Source organism: Anas platyrhynchos, chromosome 14, assembly GCF_047663525.1.
Source record: "Anas platyrhynchos isolate ZD024472 breed Pekin duck chromosome 14, IASCAAS_PekinDuck_T2T, whole genome shotgun sequence".
Classification (NCBI taxonomy): domain Eukaryota; kingdom Metazoa; phylum Chordata; class Aves; order Anseriformes; family Anatidae; genus Anas; species Anas platyrhynchos.
This window is the reverse complement of record NC_092600.1, coordinates 3,135,596-3,159,007: the sequence shown is the minus strand read 5'-3', so window position 1 is coordinate 3,159,007 and position 23,412 is coordinate 3,135,596. Positions and strand designations below refer to the sequence as shown.

At 48.0% G+C, this 23,412-nt stretch overlaps 1 protein-coding gene across 3 annotated transcripts; it reads right to left on the bottom strand.

The window, feature by feature from the left end:
• Window positions 1-1,114: 1,114 nt before the first annotated feature.
• On the bottom strand, window positions 1,115-23,398 carry PCBD2 (pterin-4 alpha-carbinolamine dehydratase 2). Of its 3 annotated transcripts, XM_027468460.3 has the most exons (4): window positions 23,240-23,398; window positions 21,107-21,238; window positions 3,432-3,512; window positions 1,115-2,836 (listed from the first exon to the last, which is right to left on the bottom strand). In XM_027468460.3, the coding sequence occupies exons 1-4, from the start codon at window positions 23,330-23,332 to the stop codon at window positions 2,741-2,743; spliced, it is 402 nt and encodes a 133-aa protein (XP_027324261.1). In that variant the 5' UTR covers window positions 23,333-23,398; the 3' UTR covers window positions 1,115-2,740. The 3 variants fall into 3 exon arrangements, with proteins under 3 accessions (XP_027324261.1, XP_071879374.1, XP_012947292.1); XM_072023273.1 differs by lacking the exons at window positions 21,107-21,238; window positions 23,240-23,398 and adding an exon at window positions 16,560-16,581 and having other exon boundaries at window positions 2,612-2,836; XM_013091838.5 differs by lacking the exons at window positions 21,107-21,238; window positions 23,240-23,398 and adding an exon at window positions 15,694-15,826 and having other exon boundaries at window positions 2,612-2,836.
• Between the last annotated feature and the right edge of the window lie 14 nt (window positions 23,399-23,412).

Genomic DNA, 23,412 nt, shown 5'->3' with positions numbered 1-23,412 from the left:
GAAAGGGAAAGGGAAAGGGAAAGGGAAAGGGAGAATTCCTCTTTCCAGAGGAATATTTGACCTGGTGGCTGCTAGCCATGCGCTGCACCTCATAGTAAGGATGGAAACATTTTCAGTTTGCAGGTGTCCCACACAAGGGTGGGATCCTGCAGGCTGATGGGGAGCAGGCAGCAGCACCAGCCCGGCTGCACTCACCTGTACTCCTCTGTGCTGTGTCTGTGCTGTGTTCATTTCCCGGGGAGCTCCAGCTGGGTCAGGGAGGCTGTGCCCTGCATCCCCTCTGTGCCCCCAACACCCTGTGCTCGCCGTGCACCACCAGCAGACGCAGGTGGAGGAGAGCTGAGGAGATGCAGGAATGGGACTGGGGGGCTCCCAGCTGGCTCCCAGCAGGGATTTAGGGAGCCACAGGAGAAGGATTTGGTGCTCCCTCCCCTGCCCAGCTCTGCAGGGAGCAGTGAGCCAGGGGGGCTGCAGGGACGGGGAGTTCAGCAGGGGTTCACCGCAGATTTGGGCTGCGGTTCAACAATGCTGGGAATTCTATTAAAAAAGGAAAAAAAAAATACAAAACCACTTTTATAATAGGAGAAATCTCCGGTGCCTGCAAGGGGAAGCAAACCCCAGGGCAGGGCTGCTGCTTCCCAAGCTGATCCCATGGGACCGGCCCGCATTGGGGGCAGGCACCGCAGCACAGCCCAAGGGTGACTTGTGACTTGCTATTTTTATTTTATTGCCATTAGATTTGCACAGCACTGCTCACAAAAGGCACTGTCCAGTCTTTGTGATGCCCCAGAAGTTAACAGCAAGTGGCGGCTAAGCAAGCACTGACACGGAAACCACGCTGCTGTCAGCGTTTTGAAGCCCTGCTCCTCTTTTGGGGCTGTTTCTGCCTCTTCACCAGGCTGGGAGCCTCAGAACACACGGGCTGCACAGCTCCGTGCCACAGCGAGACAGTGCAGGGGAAAACTAGTCGGTGGGGATTTTTTCCTCGGAGTATGTAAATAAATATCAATATTCTAAACCAAAGACCTCCCAGTAACTAAATATTATTTATCTTAAAACTAAACAGCTTTGTCACATATGTATAATAATAAAGAAACAAATTACAAAGGAGGAATTTGATTTTATTGGTTTTATTCAAAGCGTTTGCATTATATATCAATTTCCAACAACAGAGTTTTCACAGTTCATTAGAGACATTGTCAAAACGTTGGGTGAAGCTCGTTTCACTTCCCCACCAGTAACAGGAGACATCCCAGCCTGATTGTTTGTTTTAATTGCACTCATTCCTCACAACAGCGACCGATTTCAAACCATATCAGGGAAATCAGGGAAATCCACCGCTTCAGCGGGGAAAGGCACTTCGGAGCACGGAACATCTGAGCACGCAGCCTGAATTTGGGTTTCTTTTGGATTTGACAGCCCCAGTATGGTCAGCGCCGGCAAATCCCCACCTCTTCCATCTTGCTTCCCGCTAACAATTAGCATGTGGCAGTATGCTCGCTAAGGATTAACAAAAAATACCTCTCTTATTTTACCGGCACGGCCATCTGCGGGTCAGCTAGTGGCATTCTGCATCCCGAATATCTGAGAGACCACACACTTCGCACACGCGCCCGATATAGATTTTGGCAGCGCCTGCCCCCTCGGCATGCATCTCATTCCTCAGCAGTTTGTGAGCTTGCCTTCGGTGCCCCTCCAGCTATGTGCTGGGCATTTCGCAGGTGTCAGGCTGGCGGCTGCACCCCGAGGGGCTCGCAGGGCACGCGGCTGCAGGCTGCAGCACGAGGGAGGCCCTGCTGCAGCCCTTCCTTGGGCTGAAATCTCCCTGCTGGCAGGGAAATCTGTCCCGGCGAGGATCAGGGGATAAAAACAAAGACTTTGAAAGCGCGGAAGAAATTATTTTCAAGCTGGTCGGTGGGATCCGCAGCTCTCGGAACAAGGCTCCCGGTGAGTAATTGCAGCTACAAGGAGGGTGAGCATAGCTTCAGCCGAGCCCAGCTTAGCAAGAATCCTGCTAATGCCTCTTCCTCCGCTGCCGGCGGCTGCGGGCGCCCGGCCAAGCTCCCCCTCCTCTCCTGCAGGTACAAGCACTGCAGCAGAAGTAACAGCTCCGTCCTGCAACGCGTGGCCATGGCCTGACCCAGCACAGCACCCAGTGCCAGGAGCTCACCGGGATGTGCTGCTATTTGCTGGAGCAGAGCTGGAATTTTTCCTCCAGCGCAGGACCCCGCATCTCAGGCCGGGGACAGCTCCCCAGCACGCAGTGTCACTTTTCCCTGACAAAGCCCGTAGGCTGGGGGCACCCCGCCTGGCCCCTATCCCATCCCCTGGAGCACAGGGGTGTGCGAACTGAGAAATGGAAGTGGGAGGCGTGGGGCATGCTTGTAGGGCAGCTGGCACCAGCCCCGACTCTCCGCTGGGCTTGGGGAATGTGGACACTTGGGGCCGGGTGCTAGCTTTCACTGCAGCTTCTTTTGCTTTCTAGGAAAGGATTGTTCCAACCCAATTTTTTGCTGTTTTATCCCCTACATCCTCATGTGGTGCCAGCAGTGTAAAAGGATGAGTGCAGGCATTCAGAGGGGTCTCTCAGATAAAGGTCTTAACAGCTAACGAAGCTAAACCACCCTTTACAAAATCCCTTGTCCTCCCAGGGGGGTGTGAAATCAGTTACAGTCAGTGAGGAACAGCAATTAAATACAAGATACAGATGGATGATGCGTTCAAACTCCTTACACCTGTGTTACACGGAGGCAGCAGCTTTGTCAATGAACTGAGCCAGCTTCACATCTCTCTTCGTCAGCCCACCGCAGTCATGCGAAATGAGGGTGATCTGAACCTGAAAGGGAAAGAGAGGCATTAGGACGGCCATGCTGAGCCCGGCAGGCAGCAAGGCCAGAGCTTCACGGAAAGCCCTGGGGGCTGTGCAGGGAGCGAGCTGTGTCCCCCTGCTCACATAGCCCAGGGGAGGTGGGAGGTGAGGAGGCTCAGCAGAACCCAAGGACTAAAGCTCCACACACTAAAACTGGCTTAGCACCCCTGGGTTTCCCCAAGCAGAGGTGTCTGATTAAATAACTTGTTCTTTATGTTTGAATTCTGCATATCGGTTTCATGAAGGATTTGGGTCAAGCAGAGTCTGTGGCTCAAGTGTTTTGCTACACCTGGAGGTGACGAAACTGTTGAGTTTGTTGCAGATTAACTAGTTGCCAGCTCTCAACCATGCAGCTGGCAGCAAACATTTGCAAAAAACGGGCTCCTGGTGCCATCTCTGTCTCTTTAACGACCCAAATCCCTTTAAAAAGACACAGCCTCTCTCCGTTCCCTTCTCTCTTCCATTGTGTATAAGCTCCAGAACAGGCACCAAGGATGTACCAGAGTTTTGGTCTCCTTAACTTGCAGTGGTGGTGACTAGGGCTGGCGGATGTGATCATTACCTTGCTGTAGACATTAAACCATTCCGGGTGGTGATTCATCTTCTCCGCTTGTAGAGCGACTCGTGTCATAAACCCGAAAGCCTAGGACAGAAAACAGAGAGGAAAAAGCCTTCCTTCACCTGCAAGGACATTGATGGAAGTTCCTCTAGAAGCTGATCAAGGCTCACCCCAAGATCTCAAAAGCTGCTGGAGATGCTCCAGACTACTGCACCCCGTTCTGAGGTGTGTTGGAGGAGTAACTCACCTTCTCAAGCCACCGATGTGTTTCTGCACTGCCAAAAATCATCCCCTTCGGGTCCCGGTAAATCACTCTGCTCAACGTTACTTACTCCAGGACTCAAAGCCATTGCACGGGGGCAGTGATTTTACCTTTGGCATCCGACAGTGATTTTAAACATCCACCCCGAGAGCCCTCCTCCCTCGCTGCCTCTTTGCCAACGCCATTTCTAATTAAGTGCCACGCCACAGAAGTCCTGCACTGGACAGATACCATTTCCAGAACCACGTCCTTTCACATAACTCTTTTGCTATTTATTTAACTTGCAGGGAGAGAGGTGGCAGGTGGCTTTGCCTCTCTGCTTTATGAGAAAATATTTTACCTAAAGTGAGTTAAAATAGGTTTCCCAATCCTCCGCCCCTATATTCTGCACGGCGCTTTCCCCCAGGATGCAGGTTTTATCACAGGCTCAAGAAGAAAATAATAGCGTACCCTTGCCAAAATGCTTAAGAGCAAATCACTGCATTATAAAGAAAATGAGAATGTCCATGTAAATCAAGAATGCAATTACACAGTGGGGCCCAAAGGGCCTCAGTGCGTGCACAGAACGCCTTCACGTCAATGGGCTTTGTTCGTGCTGCGCTCCATCCATCGGGGTTCAGGACCTCAATTAACATGCAAAGCATAAGTAACATCCACGTTATAGTCTGGTTCATATTATAATACAACGATCTCAACAAAGACCTACCTGATTTAGGTAGGTTTTTAGTGCTAATTTATGGAGGAGAATGTATATAGCCCACATTCCACCAAGCGATGGCCGTTTCAAACAAACATGTGGTCAATGAATAACATATAATGGTTGATAATAGTTTCAGTCTTTTTTCCCCTCACAAATTACAAAAACCTTTAAGAAAAAAAAAAAAAAAAAGAATCGGTGCCTGGATGAAGTATGACTCTGTGAGTCGCTTTGCCAGTCAAATGAATGCAAACGTTATAATCAGAGAAAATCATTCCAATGAGGTTTGTCATTTGGAAATCGCCAAACTGTCAGCAATTAAAAAGCTTTTTTCTTTGACCCAAGAGCATTCCAAAATTCGGGAAACCTAACTTCCCTTGAAGCTCTTGTTTAGTTTAATTTTGCTCGGAGTGAACAATTACTTTTAAAAATTTTCAAATGTTTCGGCAGCGCGCTTTGAAGCAGAACGCGGCAAGTTGGGCACCAGGCAGTGACAATTGGGAACACGCACGCATTAACAGTTCGAAAACAAGTTTCATTTAAATGATTTTGGAGTGCCCATGGTCTTAATAGGAAAGTTATTTCCAGCAGTCTGTACGTTTCTGCAGCAGCCTATGCGCAGAAAGGTTCCCAGAAGTTTAAAATTCCGATGCCACTGCAACTAGGCTGCCTCGGTACAAACAAACAACGAAGGAAAAAGTAGATTAAACCTACAAAAAACCCGACGGGGTTTATGTGTGCTCTCCCAGCCTCCATCTACCCACACGAGAAGCTCATCCACGTGCACACACACACAGTTACATGGGCCAAGCGCGATTCATTTACTGCGGGACACTTATCTTGGACACGGACAGGAGGCAGGCAGGAGCTGGGCACATGAACTACCCAGCTCACTCCATCCGCTCCACAACCTTCCTTCGTGCTGCTCACCGGCCAGCAAACCCCTCTCTCCGCACTCCCCCGGGGCTGTGGGTGCTGGTGTGAAGGCGACGTGCCCTGCTGAGGGTCCCCGTGCCACCAGGAGGGCTTCCACGGCCAGCTCCTGCCGTGCAGCCACGACTGTCCCAGCCCGGGCATCTGGCACCCTCGGGGGCCATGCACAAAGCACTGCGTGCGTGCCCCGCCGCTCTCCCTCGCTGCAAACCACCCCGAGCAGCTTACTTTTCGTATTTCAGTTTATTTTATTTCTACGCAGAACGCAAGCATCTCCCCGCTAAGAAAATGAGCTACAGTTCCAGCGGGCAATTTCACCAGCGCAATCTCCATTAAGGTCCTAAATGCTTCCTCTGCTAATTAAATGAATTGGAACGCTATTGTTTATGAATCACCTTTGTATTTGTAGAGCCGTAACCTTGCTTTGAGAAAATACAATTGGCTCTGGAAGGAAAAGATATTTAGGCTTGATTAGATATGAAAACACTATTACATAAAATCAGTTTGGACATTTCTTCACGTCTTGAAACTTGATCGGTAATTTGGTCTAATTGGTGATCAAGGAAACTATCTTGTGATCAATTAAAGTAATTACCACATTCCGGCAACACAACCAACCTTAATTTGAGCAGGAGTCTGCACTTCTTCAACTTTAATTAAAAATAATGAAAATTATTAAGCAGTCTGCAGTGCAAGATCATTGTCAAGACTGCATTGGTGGGCAAAATTTATCAGACCATCACACATTTCTTGATGAAAGTGGGACAAGTACTTTGCTTACACCAGCAAGGCACAACATGATCACGAGCTTCTCTGTATTAACAACAGACTTCTGCAGCCCCTCAGCCACCAACGGGAACTTTTTCAGACCTTTCCTTGAAAAAGAAAGAGAAAGAGGGGCAAGAAAGGATTGGTGCATTTTCTAGAAGCCATGAAGAAGCGTTTAAAGAGAGTTTGCTGTATTAACTACTATAAACTGTGCTGACAGTTCAGTTACAGGTATATTTAGTGGGTATTTCCAGCCTAATCCTTTTAGGACATTCTGGCTGAAGTAAGATCTGGACATACAGGTTACCCTACGTAAGTTCACCACATCACCAAAGTCATGGAAGAGAGCAGAATCCCTGCAGCCAGCCAGAAACAGCAGTACAGGAGTGAGGGAAGCAACCCCGAAGTGCCAAAGAGATGCCGTAGGTGTGCGGTACGTCTCTTTCCTTCGTGTCTTTTCAGGTCGTAAAAGAACTGAAAACTACGGGTGTTTGAGTCGTAGCATCCCTGCTAAAATAGTTTTGAAACTCTAGCAGCCACAGTGCTTCCATGAGATAAAAATCAGAGCTACTCTCAGAAGAGTAAGTTAGCCTAATAAAGTAAAAACCAAAACAAACAAGAAAACCCACAACTTGAAAAAAACGCAGCTGTCACATCTTGCTCATAAGGGTGTTTCAGGGCTGGCCAAACCGCTCTGGAAAGTGACAAAACACGCTGCTATCACAAAATAAGACTTAACGCGACTTCTGTTGCCTGAGAATGGGAAAACCAGGGCTGGCCGCCTTGCTCTCAGCGGTGGGAGGAAAGATGAAATTCCATCCAACGCTCTGCGCCGCGCCGCGCTTAGCAGCTCCGGGAGAATCGCGGGATCCCGGAGCTAATCTGCTATTATTCTTCCTCTCACACTTCTTAAGCGAGGAATCCATTCGTCTTAATGCTTTTTAAACGTGCTGCTTTTTTGTACGGCGCTTGCCAACATTATCTTGATGAGTTCTACATCAAAGCGGTGCAGGTCGAGGTGTCGTGCTCATTTATCACCGCGCGGCGCGTCCCCAGTGATCGATCACCACCGTGCACCTCCAGAGCTAGCAGCTGACAGTACTTGCCTCGAAAACGGAGATATTCAAGAAAAACAGCCGAAAGGCTCAACAGTGGAACCATGCAAGGTTTTTTATTTATTTGTTTTAAAATGTGCGAGCTACAAAGAGAGTACCCAGGCTTCCTAAATCCTTCAGACGCTCAGCCAAGGAAACCATATGCTAATCACGAGTACATTAAGGTTTCTGCCTCCCATCTGTCATTATAACGCTGGAGGTAGCATTAACCTTGACCTTGCGTAGTGTGAGGGCTACCTGTCTTCCCTTCCCCACCCATCCGGGCTGCGTCTGTACCATTTATCAGTGGGAAAGGAATAAATAAAACAAGTTACGGCGGTGCTGTCATACATGGCAAGAGACGACTGCTCTTTGCACATTTGCTTTCCATTCACCCAAATAAAAAATACCCCTGTGCACAGCACGTAGCACGTGTTCTCCTCGGCAGTTTGACACTTACAACAATAAACGCAGATCATTAAGGTTCATTCCCAAGCTTGCACATAGCCAGCTTCCATTACTACCTACTGACGAGCTATGGGTCAGCAGAGAAAAGGGAAAAGCTCTTTGATGGCAAGCTATAGGAAGCAATGTTTAGCTAGTCATGAGGCTTTAACTCAACCTCATGACGTTTTGTGGTGTGCTCACCAGAAAAACCCACGGTTTGTTTTATTTTTGTTCTACTTGCTCCATTAGGAAATACTTCTAACTTATAAATATGCAAAAATCGTCTTATAAGGAAAAGTGTTTAAGTAATGCTTGAGAAGGGGAAGGCAGCACACGAGGACGGGTATTCATTCAGTCTCAAAGCCACGTGCCCAGTCTAGGACTGGTTCCTGCTGGCACCACTGGCTTGTGTGAACCACCCCAGGGAACGGGCTGGCCTTGGGGCTTTCGTCCTGCCTGGATTCACACACCACATGAACCAGGGGAATGCATTTGCAATGTTCTTTCCCCCTTTTACCATTGTTTCATGCAGCACCATCCTGCGTAAGAACCCAACGAGACCGTGCCCCAAACCACAACAAGACTGCGCCCCAAAGCACAGCTGAACCCCAGGTGATTCAGCCCTTCCTGCAAACATGCCCTGCATCAGCACGTCCTGGAGAACTGCTCCTCTGCCCCTCACCTGCCTGCCTGGAGCCGGGCAAACCACGTCTCCATCATGTCCTGGGGGAGCTGCAAGCTGTGGCTGCGTGTCCCCATCCTCTCCATCCCCAGCAGGAGCTGGGAGGGCAACAGCCCCCAGCAAACTGGGGAGAAAAGGTTTTTGCTCCTTTTTAGCAGCAAAACCTTGAGAGTGCAGGCAGCCCTCCCCTTGCCCGAGCAGTGCTCAGGATTTGGGACAAGAGCGAGCACAGCCCTGAAGGACACCGATAAAGGGAACGGGTGAAGTGGAGCGCCGCAGACATGCTGGCCTGTGCTGGGTTGCCACTGCTGTCACCATAAAGAAGCTGTATGAAACAAAGCAAAACAAAACCAAAAAGCAAACCCCTCAAAAAAAATTAAAAAAAAAAAAAAATTCCCAACTTAATTGTCTACACTTTCCTGCATTTACAATACCCTTTTCCAACCCGCAGCCGACTGCTCACATCCCCCATGCTTAGCTGCACACATCATTTATACAAACGTGAAACGTTGCTTTGCTCTCCGAAAAAAAAGTTACCTATTTATATTCAGATGGTGGCTGTAAACACTGCTCTCCAAGCTCGCCGTTAGATCTGCGGCAGCGTATGTGAAAACCTTTACACGGCGCTGCACAAAGAACGCGGGGTCTGTCTCCCAACACTTGTTTACAATTATGTCGGTGAAGAAACTAGCTAGCCAGCTCTATATCAAACATTTTTGACAGCAAAAGCACAAACACTGATCTATTCTAAGTAGTTTGCCACTCTATGTAATCTTGGAAAAGGCATTCCTGCCTTTGATTCTAAAAATGTTTATACTTCATACATTATGCAAATAGTTTTTATATATTAAGAAATAATGCAAGCAAAGCTCAAGTTAAATTAAATTCTTCAACAATAACCTTGCCAAAGCACTGATTTTCCTATAAAAAAATTATTCCAATTTGTTGATCTTACATTGGATGAAACATACTGTAACAATCTTCATAATTTATGTCCTGTTGGGACACTATGATTTAAAGTAACATAATACAGACCAGCATCACTGCTAATCTAAACCACCTGACCAGATAAACAACAGTTTCCCCTTCTCTCTTCATCGAGGGTATTTCTGTTTATTGTCATATGATTTACCAATTTGAAGAACATGAAGAATAAATGGAGGCGAGCAGAGCCGGAGCTCTGAGGCATGGCCTTTCGGGGCGGGGGCGTTCGCTCACGCAGGTACCGGCACAATGTCAAGCGCCGCAGGAGATGACAGACGGCAGCCTCGGCAATCCCGGCCGCAGGAAAGCCGCCGGCAGCACGGGGAGTTTGGGGCAACCCCGACCAGGTGTGGTGGTGTGATGCTCCACCAAGCAGCTCCTCCACCGAGCTGCTCCTCCGAGCCCAGCATCAACCTCAGCGGTGCCACCGGCCGGCCAGAAAGCAGGTGCAGGCCTAACCTGCACCACCCGAGGCCCTAAAATGCATGTTTTCCATGGAGGCCAAGGGATACGGGGAGTCAGGGGAAGAGAAAGGGTCAGGGGAAGGTGTAAGAGCCCCGACCTGCTCCCCTGGCTCGAGCCTTTGCTCGTGTCCGCCGCCTGCGTGAGATGCTCGCCCAGCATCTGCCCCACAAATCCCGGCCTTATCTTTGGCTTAAGTCAGCGTTTTCCTAACTGCTGAGCTCAGGCCTATTTGACTGGTGACAAGATGATACGAAATGGTACATCTGTTGCCCTCTTCCTTGTCACATTTTTACTTTTCCAGCAGCGCCGGGGATCATTTTTCCCATTCTCCTTTTTTATTACAGTAAGTGATTGCACCTGGGTTTCACCACCAGACAGCAGATAATGCGCGCAGTGATTCAGGGAACAGACTTCACGCCCAAGTTAATCACCTAATCCACCAAAAAGATTTATAAACTCAACAGAGTGGAAGTGAGGTGTCTTAAACCAGCATTACAACTTCTTTCTGCGAGGGACGAAGGGTTCGAGGCTCAGCACAGCCACGTCGCATCGTGTGCTTGCAGACACATAAAAGCAATTACAGTTGCCCATAAAGTCTACTGCAAAATGCGTGGAAGTCCTGAATTTAAAATCCCAGCCAGAGCTGGGACAAGGGCACTCCAGAACATGCTATCCCCCTGGGGCTGAGCTGATCCCCACACGTGTCCCATCATGGTGCCCATCCCGACCCTACGCTCGGCACATCTCCCAGTCCCAGTAACGCTGGGTGCCTCCAGGTAGAAGTCAACTGGTTCAGGGTGAACACAGAGGAGGGAGCAAAGAAAAAAGTTTAGTGGCACTTTGTTCACTCGCCGCTAAATTAATCCCATCGCAGCAGCTTCAGCGTCAAACCCACGGCAGCTAAAGTCAGACTTAATTCCAAGGGTTTTCATACATGGCAGTTGTGATGTATTACTTTATATGGAAGCATTCTAAATAAACGCCTTTTTAAAATTATTATTGCAGTTCCAGCTCCTTCAGTACTAGGCAAACATAGCCTCATAAGTATTATTTTATTTATTCAAAAATTGGGTTCAGTTGGATTTTAGAGATCTGTACCCAGTTTTAACAAGCTCCACTTGTCCTTCTCCTTAAAATCATTCTTACTTGCTCAACACAGGAAAAAGACAGAAAATAATCAGAGGTTTCAGGACTGAACTGGAACGGGGAAGAAATCCTCCAGCTCAAACAAGGAATGTGAAGGTTGCACTTAGGAGGTTTACACCAAATAAAACGGCAATTTCACAAAACGTGATTTTCCTAAATGAGCTTTTTGCACCCAGCCTATAAACATTAAATAATACAACGAAGCCCCCATTAACTGGGCACCTGCTAAAGCAATCAGTAACTTAAAATAATAAACTCTCTTGGCTGCGCAACTGAAAGAACAATGATAATTTTACTTGTTAAAACAAATGTTTGGCCCAGCAAATCAAAACTCTAGCTGAATGAAGCTGTCACAGCAAACACTGGAAAAATAAACTAGCAGCGAGATGCCGGCAGCCCCCAGCTCCCACCTTTTCCATTCCCACCCCTGGACCCGTGCCACGTCTCCGCTCCTGTAGGGGCTTCTTGTTGCACACCAAGAGGCAGAAAAACACCCGTGCCCACACCGTGCCAGCCCACCCCACAAAGCTGCTCTCTAACAGAGCGAATGAGAACCCAAGTAAGCGATGCCCCAACTTCAACAACGTCCCCAAACCCTCCTGTACAGAGCTCGGGTGCTTTCTCTGCTGGAAAACTTTCCCGAATTGGTGCAAAAGAGCAGGGAAGTTCACTATCCCATCTCACTGCTCTTTGGATGGAACAGACCTGGCTATAGTGGAACAAAATTCTCCTCTTTTTACCCAATGCTGCTTCTGACTTGTATGCGAAGGGATGATTTCATTCTATAGACACGAAAATGAGGTTTGCATGCCATATATGCCGCTGATAACAATAAGAAGCGCTCAGACCAAATTTTCCTTGGTCTTTTGGCCAAGATTACACATACTACCAGTTTAATATACAAAATATTCTCTGCTGAGTATCCAAGGGCAATCATATCCTGCCGCTGATAATCCTTTAAATCTCTGCCATTTATGATCCTAAGAAAACATCAAAGAGTGATAAGAAAGGCATTGCTTTATGATGGATTAAGAAAAGCAGCAGCTGGTCTCACAATCCTATCATCCTTCACTACCCTCTTACCACTGCCCTGTGAGCTTTTTTGGTTTGTGTTTTTTAAAGACGAGGTCAACAATTCACACACGCAACAGAAGAAATCACGACGGAGGTGGAAGGAGTTTGGAGGGGTCTCCAGGCCAAGCCAGAGCCTAAAGGACCCAAAGCTGTGAAATACCACAAATAACCACTGCCTGCGGGTCTACTCAGGGATTTTACCCAGCTGAGCTGCTGAAAACATCCTTAGGTACTGTGGGAGCAAGTCTGCAGGCTTGTATGCCTCTTTTATTAGGAGAGATGTGATGAAACCTCTCTCGGTGTGATGAAACCTCTGCAGTCCGTACAAGCACCCCAACCTGCATTTCATCTCCTGCACTCGGTGTCTGGAAGAACGGCTGGTGCAGGGAGCAGAGAAGTGGACACAGGGAGCTACGTGAAGCTGCATAATTAAAAAAAGGATTGCTAACTGCCAACGATTTGGATAGAAGTACACAACCTGCATTTAACACTTTCTGCTGACCTCAGCCCTCCCTGTGCCCCACACACGTCCCTGGAGGCAGCAGGGTACATTCAAGGTGCTGTATTTTAAGAGGACCCATGGGTGCTCCTGTTTGCTGTTTGTTTCCTAAGGGTTCCCCTGGGGAACCCAGCCCGTTTTGTACATCCCTGCACCTGGAAACAGGCAGACAGGCTCATGTGAGGAGGCAAATTCTTGGTCCTTTAGTGAACATCGAATTTCTTTTAGAAATTCATACGAGCGCACCATGAAGGGAAATCCACTGCACAGCTCTGTTTCTCCATTAGATGGGGCATTAAAAGAAGCACGCCTAAGCACAGCGAAATGAGCTTGTAAAGACAGGGGGACTTCTGCTCACTGCAGGCACCCACCTCTTGTATCACGAAATAAAGCCTCTCCTGTCAAGGTATCCCTTGGTCCTACACAGACATGGATGTGAGCACCTCCTGCCATTCTCATCGCAGCACAAGGAAAATCTCACACCAGACCCTGAAATGAATGAACGAGGACTCCAAACCTGACTCAGCACAGGGCGAGCTCTTCACTCAGCCCCACCAAGCCATCCACCGGTCCATGGTCTTCAAAATACAGGCGACTTGTCATCTTCAGCCCAACCAAGTTAAAGGAAGAAAAAGGGCAGCAGGGAGAGGGGAAAGGGAGGACGGGAAGTTCTCCCCATTTGAAGCTGGTTTACAGCTTTATGAAAGACGAATGAAAAATTATACTCACATCACACTGATAAACTGTGGGTCTGCCAGTGGCTTTTCAGAGCAGATGTAACATTTTAGCAAATGTGATTGTTTGTGAAAGAAATAATTCTGATCAAAAACGAAATTGCAGCCAGCACGAGCGCTGGGCTTCGTCACTCTAATCCGCCCTGACAGGAAGCAGCGAGTGGAGATTCCTACTGTGAGAGCAGCAGATGTGAAAGGTCAGCGCTGGCCTGCGACTTCAAAACCGTTAACGTGTAAAACAGTGTGCATTAAAGCCCGGGACGGCTAACCGCCGGATTAACGGATGTCCGCTAAGTGGGTCTGATGTGCTTTTGGCAAGTAATGGTTAATTTTTAAATAGGTGCGCTGCCATCTTATTTTGGTTTATTCTGCCAGCCAGAGTCCATTTGGAATTACAGTGGCAGAGGGTAGCACCCCGAAGCACGTCTTTCCTTCGTGCTGTTTTGTGGAGTGGCTGTGAGCAAGTGGGAAAACTGCAAAAAGCAACTCACGGTCTGGAAATGTAGCCAGGCATCATCCCAGGGCATGGGGACGCAGAAAGTTAAGCAACCAAGAGGGAGAGATGTGCTACTTGCACTTAATCAGCATCTTTCCAGCACCTCTGTAAACAAACATTTAAATGCATGAGGATTTACGAGAGAAGAGGTTTCCCTAAAGGAAAAGCTGAAGCGTTATTCTGGCTGAGCATCTTCGGAAGAGGCAACGCGAGTCCTCCTCTAGACCCGGGGCAGGTAGCGGGAGGGAGCCCAAATTCCAGCTCCAGCACCGACCTGCTCACACTTGCTGCATTTGGGTGCAGGCACACGGTGGCCCTGCCCGTGTGGCTGCTCCAACATTTATTGCACTTAATTCTGAACCTCAGACAGAGGGGACAATCACCGTGTGCCTAACACACAGCTGAGAGGAGGGAGAAACATTTCTTCCCCTTCAGATCTACAAGAAGCCTTGCGAAACCCACAAGGCACTTGGACAAATAATTCCTATTTGGGCTTTCAGCGTAATGCCTGGAACAAGCAGCAAGCAAACGCCGTCATAATTTCTACTAAAGTGATAATAAATCCATCTTTTAAGGGAAGCCAACTGGAGAGCAGCCCGGCGGTCAGCCGGACAGACATCGGCAGGGCCTGCTTAAGTCAAGACCCAACAGGTCTGCCAGGCACAGCAGGCTCGGCAATTAGAAACCCCATCACCCCCGATGATTATAATCCATAAAACACGGGTTTTGTCTCCAGAGAGCCGTGATTTAGCTCATCAAGGACACGAGCATCCCTAATTGTGGCTAGGTCCAAGGGAAGGATCAGCGGATGCCACTCGTGCGACCCTGGGAGGTGGCACCCGGCCACGAGCCCGCTCCCAGCCTTCAAGTTCTTGCAGCACCGTGATGGGACCATGGCCGAGGAGGGGACATCCCCAGCCAGGCAGCAGCTCCCCAGCACGTTACAAAGGGGCTGAAAGGAGGGGATGGCTCCCGAGAAGCCCACCTTGCTCAGAGGAGAGCCAGGGCACCGGGCACAGTGACACCCAACTGATGCACACACCAGGGCTAAAACGAAGCGGGTCTTACAGCAATACCCAGGCGTGGAAGGGGAGGCTGGACTGACAAGGACTTTAAAAGGCACACGAGGCAGCTGATGCACTGCAGCAACTTCATTTAAAACAGAAAAAAACATTGCCAAGTGCAAAACATTCGTCTGAAAATATCCTGGAGCACAGGCTGACTTTACACATGTTTTTGTGCCCTGAGATGAAAATAAATCCGGTGTTTCCCAACTCCCAGCACCAAGGATTTACTTTCTGCCTAGATGCAACCCAACAGCACGTTTCCACCGCTGCGGCTTTGCGGTATTGCTCATCAGGAGAAAAAAACACTCGCTGCTGGCTAACTGGAAGTGTTACTGGAAACAGGACACGCTGACAGGCACCTCCTCCTCCTTTAAAGCTGAGGATGGAGATTGTTCGGCTTGCAAATGATCCACCTGCACGGCACCTCCAGGCACCAGCACCCAGCCTGGTGCAGGGGATGGATGGATGGATGGATGGATGGATGGATGGATGGATGGATGGATGGGGTCCCAGGCCCACAGCTGACCCCCCAGCCCGACCCTGGCGCTATCCCCTCAAGCCCACAGGCACCAGCTCGCTCTCGCTGGTTTAGCCCACAGGTTAACCTTTGCCAGGCCCAAGAATTTCGCTATCGGTTTCCAATAAAGGGAAATGTCAGCGGGCAGATACGCCAGAAATTCATTATTTTCAGATACCAAGATTTTCTCCACTCTGTAAAGCCGCTCGTAAATAATTCTGATTTATTGCAAATCAGTTATTGTATTCATAAAGGCAGGGAAGTCAGCGACCAACGTAACTACCAAAAGAAATACTTTCATAACTTTGCAGGTGCACAAATCACGGCATATGGGAGAGGACTCAAAGGATAATGGAAAACGAAGCGGTTTAGGAAGGAGTATATGAAAACCAGCACCTACCTAGGCGGATAAAAATAAAATCGATTCTTTTCATTCAACAGGCAACCTAAGGCAGAACTCTAGCAGAGGGAGCAAGGAGACAAACACTACGTGAAAAACAGCAAATTCCCCCCCGACCAAATGAAAAGGGGCTCGTCCTTTGATTACCAAAGCTGATGAGAAGGGGCAGCTCTGCAGGCTGCTCGCTCCTTGAGGCTAACCACAACCGACATGAGCCACACCTGAAACCAATCAGTGCCCAGGCTTTGAGAAGATTCACACGCGAGGACTAAATTTGTCGCAAATGGGTTGGTTTCCGATCCTAATGTAGCCAACTTGCTTTATTCTGACCTCCATTTAACAAATCAACTTAATGGGCACTGGGAGTGCTATAAAACTTAACAATGGAGTGATTTTAACTTTTAAAATACAGTTATGAAGCAAAATGTTGGAGAGCTCCTTCAATACTGGAAATCAAATTAAATCTAGACATTTTTTAACAGTCTTGACAGATATAATCCTAGTTACCATGTAAATTTATGGTAAGCTGCTGTGATATTAGCCACAGGTGCTACTTTTAATATATGGCCCGCATCTGGCTGGGAATAAAATTTCTCAGAGGACTGAAAATGACCTCACTATCAGACAATGGAGAAGAAAAAAAAAAAAACAAGACCACTGTGGCATATAAAAAGCTGGAGATGTGGCCCACAACCGAATATTTTACATGAAATTCATTTTAACTCTGCAGACTGTAGGTTAAAGGCTATTATGTTTTCAATACGTAAAAGGCGTGGACATATTTCAGCCAAGCAGCCAAAAGATTATGTCCATAAAGCAGCAATGAAATCCACTGCCTACACATATAAAAACAAATTTTCCAATACCTTTGATCAACACAGAGGACAAAGCAACGTGCCGGAGGAGAAAAGGGAAGTATCAGCACAGCTCCAGCTGGAGCACGGGCACAGCACCGATTCCTGCTAGAGAGCTGGCAAAGCTGGAAGGGACATGCAAAGGGAGAATAATAATTTATTTAACAGCTCCAAATTTTTTGCACATCTTTAAGTAAGCTCTTAAAACACAAGGCTGCCCAACTGCAATGAAACACGTGCTTCCGCCCTCCCCGAGCCATCCTCCAAAGCGTTTCCTCACTGTCATCTCCACTCAGGCTCATCCTTCACCTGTGTCCTGCATCCCCAAAACACAAAACACGTTTAAAATAACCCTAAAAAAGTCTTAGAACGTTTGATTTCCTGTCATTTCACAAAATGACATTAGAGGTCTTACAGAGACTTCCTATGTGAAATTTAGGAGAAAAAAAAAAATCTTAATTAAAAACTTACCCAGTAAAAGAAAGCAGCTGTAAATACTGAACCTGGCCATCAGCAAACATGCCCACCTTCGTAATTTCCTAACTGCATTTTCTGCTTTGGCGTGATTACCTAAGGAAATGCAATCACACAGGCAGTTGCCCCTTAAGCCCTCCAGCCAAATCCAGCCAAATTTGACAAGAACCATGGAAGTCTTGGCGTTGTGATGTTCCTGCAGGTCTGGCAAAAATGAGCAGAGGGACAAGGGACCCCAACCTGCCGCAGAGACGGAGCTGGGAACGCATGAGAGGAGCTGGAGGTATCGCAGAGCTGGGGCAAAAGCCACGGAGGAGAGGGGCCGGGAGGACAAATCCCTCGAAACCCAGGTCTCAGCTGTTTCACTGCTCCCAGAGCAGTTTCCTTGCTCCGCAGGCATCACCGCTGCCCGCAGAGACCGTGTAAGAAACTTTTCAGGAGACTTTCAACAGAACTTTTGCATTACTTCTAAATGCGCTTTGTGCAAACAGGAAGGCATGGCATTTTCAGCAGAAATTCTGCTTTTTTAAGGTCTGTCCCCTTTGACTGCTCACTCCTCCCAAAGCGTGCTGAACTGACATACTGGGGAAACTCATGGAAACTCCTGAGATCCAGACCAGGACTCTGAGGTCTGCAGCACGCCACCCTCCCTCGATGATCAACTCTTAACATTTAGCCCTAAAGTTTCTGCAGTTTCTTGTCTGGGATCCCAGCAGCACCACCAGGGGTTGCTTGCATTTCTGTCCCTATTCTGAATGCTGCAGAGGTCTCACCCTACAGACAGGAGGTGAACGTTTTGTGTCCATCACCCAGGGACGTGCAGGCTCTGCAGCACGCCCTCCTGATGGCACAAAGAGGCCCCAAAGCCTTGGCAACTTCTTCTGCTCTTCCTTTCTCCCCACAGCGGCTCTCTGCAACACATTTCAGGGGCCAGATTCTCCCTCCTACAAGAGAGAATAGGAAGAGCAGAGGAAAACCAAGAAGTGATGCATGGGAAAGGTGGAATTGGCACATCAATAGGGCCAGCACAGCCAGGCAACGTGTTCTCCTCTACAGCTGAGCTGTGTTTGTATTTCTTCCCTCTACTGAGCACATTCTGTATTTTCTCCAAGAACATACCCACCACAAGCCTACCTCACCCTAAAGGAAGACAGAACATGGATCTTTGGGGAGGACGCAGAAAATCCTTGTCTGGCGACATGACCATGCTTCAGGGACAAGCTGCAGGGGACGGGGAAGGGACATCACCAGCAGTAACACCATGGTGGGAGAGGAACCAGCCATGCCCAGGAAGGAGCAGGACCCAGGATCGGTGCACAGTGGGTGCCCACAGCTCACAAACAGCTTCCAACGGGGGCTTCAGGCCGCTTTCCAGCTTGTTTTAGGGAATTGTGCCTCCAAAGCCCATTTTCATGAAAATGTATCTTCAGACTAACAAACAGCATCAGCAGTTTCAAGCTCTGTGTTACAAAATAATTCCATAAGCCAGAAGTGTCATTAGCTTGTCAGTTGTTAAAAAGGCAGCCCATTTCTGATCGCTTTTAACCGAGCTAATCTCAGCCTGAAAGCTTCAGGAATCTAAATAACTCTTGTTTCACAGAAGTTTCATTTCATTCTCATGCTGAAAATAATATACATAAACCAAGTTCATGTCTACACATTTGCAGGACTTTATAATAAAAGTTGTGTTTATATTCTTAACATCTGTTGACATACACAGACTTTGTAAACCTGGCATAGATTTTAAAGCCACAGAATTTTCCATGCATCATGAACATTATCTGTGAGAAGCAATAAAAAAAGCAATGAATACATTAATCATACCAATATCATCTGCAAAGCATAAATCTGAAAGACCTTTCATGTCAGCTCCACTACTCGGATTTTTACACACCTGATTTTATGCCATCTGCAACGAGCAGAAGGAAGACCACTGAGGAAATAACATTTCTCAGTGCTCTGACGTCTCCTGAATACTCACACTTTAAATATTGTAAACAGAGAACCTACTACAGGAAATAAAAGGAGTTGCACCTAAAAGCCTCGATCCTAACTGGAGGCACACAGAGGACCTGTCTCCGGTTTGCCCCCCCAGCAGAAAGCCCAGGTGGGCTCTGATGGCCCCAGCATGATGCCTGTGAAGGGCACCAAGGAACGGCACAGACTACACCAACACCTTCCAAGCAGTTCAAGTGGCATTTTCTTTTTTTTGAGTACCATTTCTAAGATGACACGTTAGAGGTATTCATGTATACTTCTTAATTTACCGAGTATACTCAGTTCTGTATACTGGCAAACGCTTCATCAATCTTCAAGTTAGGAAGACCAAGAATATCCACCTATTTCATAAGATCAATCTATACAGTCAAAAAAAACAAACAACAACTTTCTAGGTTTTTACTGAAGCAGTGGGTTTTCTGGGTATCTGCTGGTGGGCCCCCCTGCCTTGTCTCTTGACCTGTCCATTGGCACACTGCCCAAGTCCATCCTGTCAAATCAACTTCTTCACTTACAGCGTGCAAAAACACTTTTCATTAAGTTTCGAATAAAACTATGGTTGTGCTGAACCAACAGATTTTGACCTTGTGCTGGCAGGGACAGCGTTTCATGAATATCTTAAGCACAAAGGCCAACCCCCCACCCTGCATTGCCAAGTCTATCTCATCATGTCAAGCATGCTGTCCTCCTCCTGGTGGTTCCAGCTCCTTGAGCTGCCTTTGCACCTCCCCAAGGTTTCATGTGAGCTCCCTCTCATGGACTTCCCCATCTGCGTTGCCTTAAGAATTAGTTGATAGGGTTTTATTTGTTCTATATTAACCCTCAGGACTGAAGTGCGATCCAGGACACATGTGCCCAGGGCTCTGTCTGTGCTCACTGACCAGCTCCTGGGCTGTGTTTCCCTGACGTTATTCTCTCGTTTTCCTTCGCCCTGCTCAGAGCAGCCCAGGAGCTCTGCTCCCACCTGCTCTCTTCTGCCCAGGCTTCCCAAACCTGGAACAGCACAAACACAGCCAGCGTTACGAATCATGGTTTATCTAGCTCATTGGGATTTCCCAAAAACCTTGGTCTGGGTTTAGGCAGTGCCACATAAATTAATGGACCTCACTCAGTCACTACACACAGAAAAAGGCACGGCCTGAAGCCTAGAGCTGGCAACATCCTTCCCGCGGGGAGAAAAGGGCCACCTTGGAGAGCAATCACCTTAAGAAAACCCTGCGTGTCCTCTGCCACCCAAGGAAGTGCTCACTGCGCTCTCAGAAATAAAGCAGAATGGGAATTGTCCTCCATCCATTTCACACTCTTACTGTTTTCTGTTATTTTTGTCATTCCCCTCCTGTCCTACTAATAAATTGTTAACATATTATAACTCTCTGCAACTTTGCTCAGAAGAAAAAGACTGAATTTATGCAATCTCAAGCAAAATTCAGTATTTCCAAAGAAAGTTTGTAACCATTGTCACAGACACGTTCTTACAATTTGAAACGTGGCCAGGACTTGGACTTCAAATACAAACCTGGCAGGGTCTGACCAGGAATCTGCTGTACCGAAGACATCACGAGATCAGCTACAACAATTCATTCAAGAATACGTATCAGACTTCTGGCTTTCTGCTTAGAAGGTGAAATGTGTGCTGTTTTTCCCACCTTGTTTCCCAAAAGTTTGTGTTCTTGTATTTACCCATTTTTCTCATTTTTTCTGCACAAAAAAATAAAGAATGAACTCCACTATCCAACGTTTATGTATTTCTAGTAATAATTCGAGAGTGCTAGTAATGAAAAAAAAATCAGGATTAAATATTATTTGTCTAATCCCATAATACCAACCCTGACCTTGACCCTAATATTATAATCAAGAAATTACCATGTTAGAATAATAAATCTAGTTAACAACTACAAAATGGATTTAATTTACTCCACCTAATGAGATTGGAATCAGAGACCAATTCACTGAGACAAACCCAACAGGGCTGGCCCTAACAGGATACTCCCAGCTTTCAGAATACAAATACTTTCCCATCAGGACCATATGGAAATTAAAGCAATTATATTTCCTTTATATTAAAAGTGGTATATAACAATAATTACCTGATTAAAATTTTTGAAGTTGAATTCTTTGTAGATGGCATCTCTTTCACCTAGCTCAGACCAGCCTGAAGCTTTGAGATCCAGTAAAACTTGGTTCCTCTCCTCTGTTGTTAGCCAATGAGACTGGGAAGACTATTAAAGAAAAACAAATAAAACCCATTACAGTAGTGAGACTGAGGTTCCTTTGTACAACAATAAGAAAACCGCACGATGAAATGACAGTGATGTATTGTAGAGAAGTAAATATTTAAGACGCAAGAGGTGGAAAATTCACTGTAGTGTGTTTTATTTTTTATAATTTCAGAGAGCTGCTTAACTCACGGAACTTATAACACCAAGAAGCACGGCTTCTGTTTGGTCAGCTAAATTTGGATAAATGTTTTTGTACAAACTAGACAAGAGCATCAGGCTGTTTCACGGCAATGAACACGGATAGCAGCATACCTGTGCCCAGTACCTCATTCATCTGAATTGTCCAGATGCTGTAGCACTTTAATTGATTTTCAGCTATTCCACTTTGCTTTATAGATTAGAGATTATTTACATGATACGCTAAATGTGCAATTACAAGGCTAAAAGTTGTATCAGGGGGATATCTGAAATTTAAAAGGCAGAAACAACAATAATAGATAGTATTATACACAACTTGTACTTTGTTATTCCTAGAAAAGCAGGAATAGATTTAAAAATAGCAAGCACAGTGTAATACTAAAAGCAACAGAGAGCTTCTTAACTAAGGGTGGAAAGAAATACAAATGATAATACAATTACAAGTTACAATCTAATGGTATTAGCACACGATTCTGCAGAGCACGTTTGTTCTGGTACGCCTTATTTTAAACAAAAGGAGCCCTCCTGAAGCCACTGGGACACAGACAAGGCCAAGCATGTGAGTGGAGAGTTAGATTTGGGATCAGACTGGTCCCAAGTTCACGCTACGAAGCAAGGCTGGAAGGGGAGGATGCTCGGTGCTGGAGCAGCCTTCAGAGGGCTTGCAGGTAGGTGCGATGCGCTGGGTGTCAGGGCTCAGCACCAGCACCCCCAAAACACGCCCAGCACCCCAAGGCCACCGCCGGGGCTCTGCAGCTCGGAGCTGCTGCGGGTCCCAGCGGCAGCCCCCGGGCCACCAGGTGGTGCTGTCAGCCTGGGCAGCGCAGAAATTAGCGCAATTAATGCCGCCCCAGCAAGATTTGAAGCTCTTTCTCCATTAGCAAGTGGAGCCTCGCGGGAGCTAACAGCAGATGCATGGAGAAAATAATTGAAACTTCTGCAATGGCCAAAGAGCAACATTTTCACCAATAATTTGGGACAGAGATACGTGGCAGCATCACTGCAATCATCTGTGCTCAGTGGGACGCCTCATTTACAAGAGGTGGGCTTTATGCACCCCACTTTTTGCTTCAGATTTTAACTTTGGGCTTGCAGCAGCACAAGCGCTGAACGCGGCACTGCTGCAGCAGCAGGCGCAGGCAGGAATTCCTCAAGCACATTTAAGTATTGCCGAAGCTCATCCTAAATTTGCCCAGAGCTGTTCTCTGGCAAAAGGTGAAACCCGCAGCTTGTCACAGAGAACTCATGGGGGGAGATTTTTGGAGGTTGCAAAGTCCAGGGCTTGCGTGGAGGAGGCAGCACAAAGTCCATGCCCTGGCTGGAGGGGAGATGTCACCGGCTTGGCCTCGGGGACACCACAGCCACCTGCCCACGGCCTCGCTGGGGCGCGTGGATGTCCTAAACCTGCTCATGTCCCCCGTGATATAAATACGGAGCGTGATGGAGCCTTGGGTGCACGCTGATCGTGGCAGCTCCCACCACGTCCAAGCCAGCTGTGCCCACAGCCCCCTGCTTCAGCAGGGCACGGACACACAGCAGGAGCTGGGGGCGCAGCGTGAAGCCCAGGGGCCTGCAACATGCGAGGGTGCAGCAAGAATTAAGGATTTAGGGAACACACAAGCAGCAGAGCGACACAGCAGGATGGGCACAGGGGGGTTAATTAGCACGCCCAATTAGCCACGCAGTCATTCTACTAAAAGAACAGCCCCAGCTGGGGCTGCCCCACACCCACACCCACACAGGGAGGAAAGGCCCCGAGATGGCGGCGCGGCCCCACAGCGCCCGGCCCCGGCCCGGCCTCACCATGGCGGCCCCGCTGCCGGCCGCGGCTCCCCGGCTCCCCGCCGCCCTCCCGGCTCCCAGCAGCAGCCGCAGCCCGGCCCCGCCGCCCCGCATCGCCCCCGGCCCCGCCGCCTGCGGGCAGCGGGAGGAGCCCGGTGGTGGGGGCGGGACGGCAGCGGGCACCGAGGCGTTTT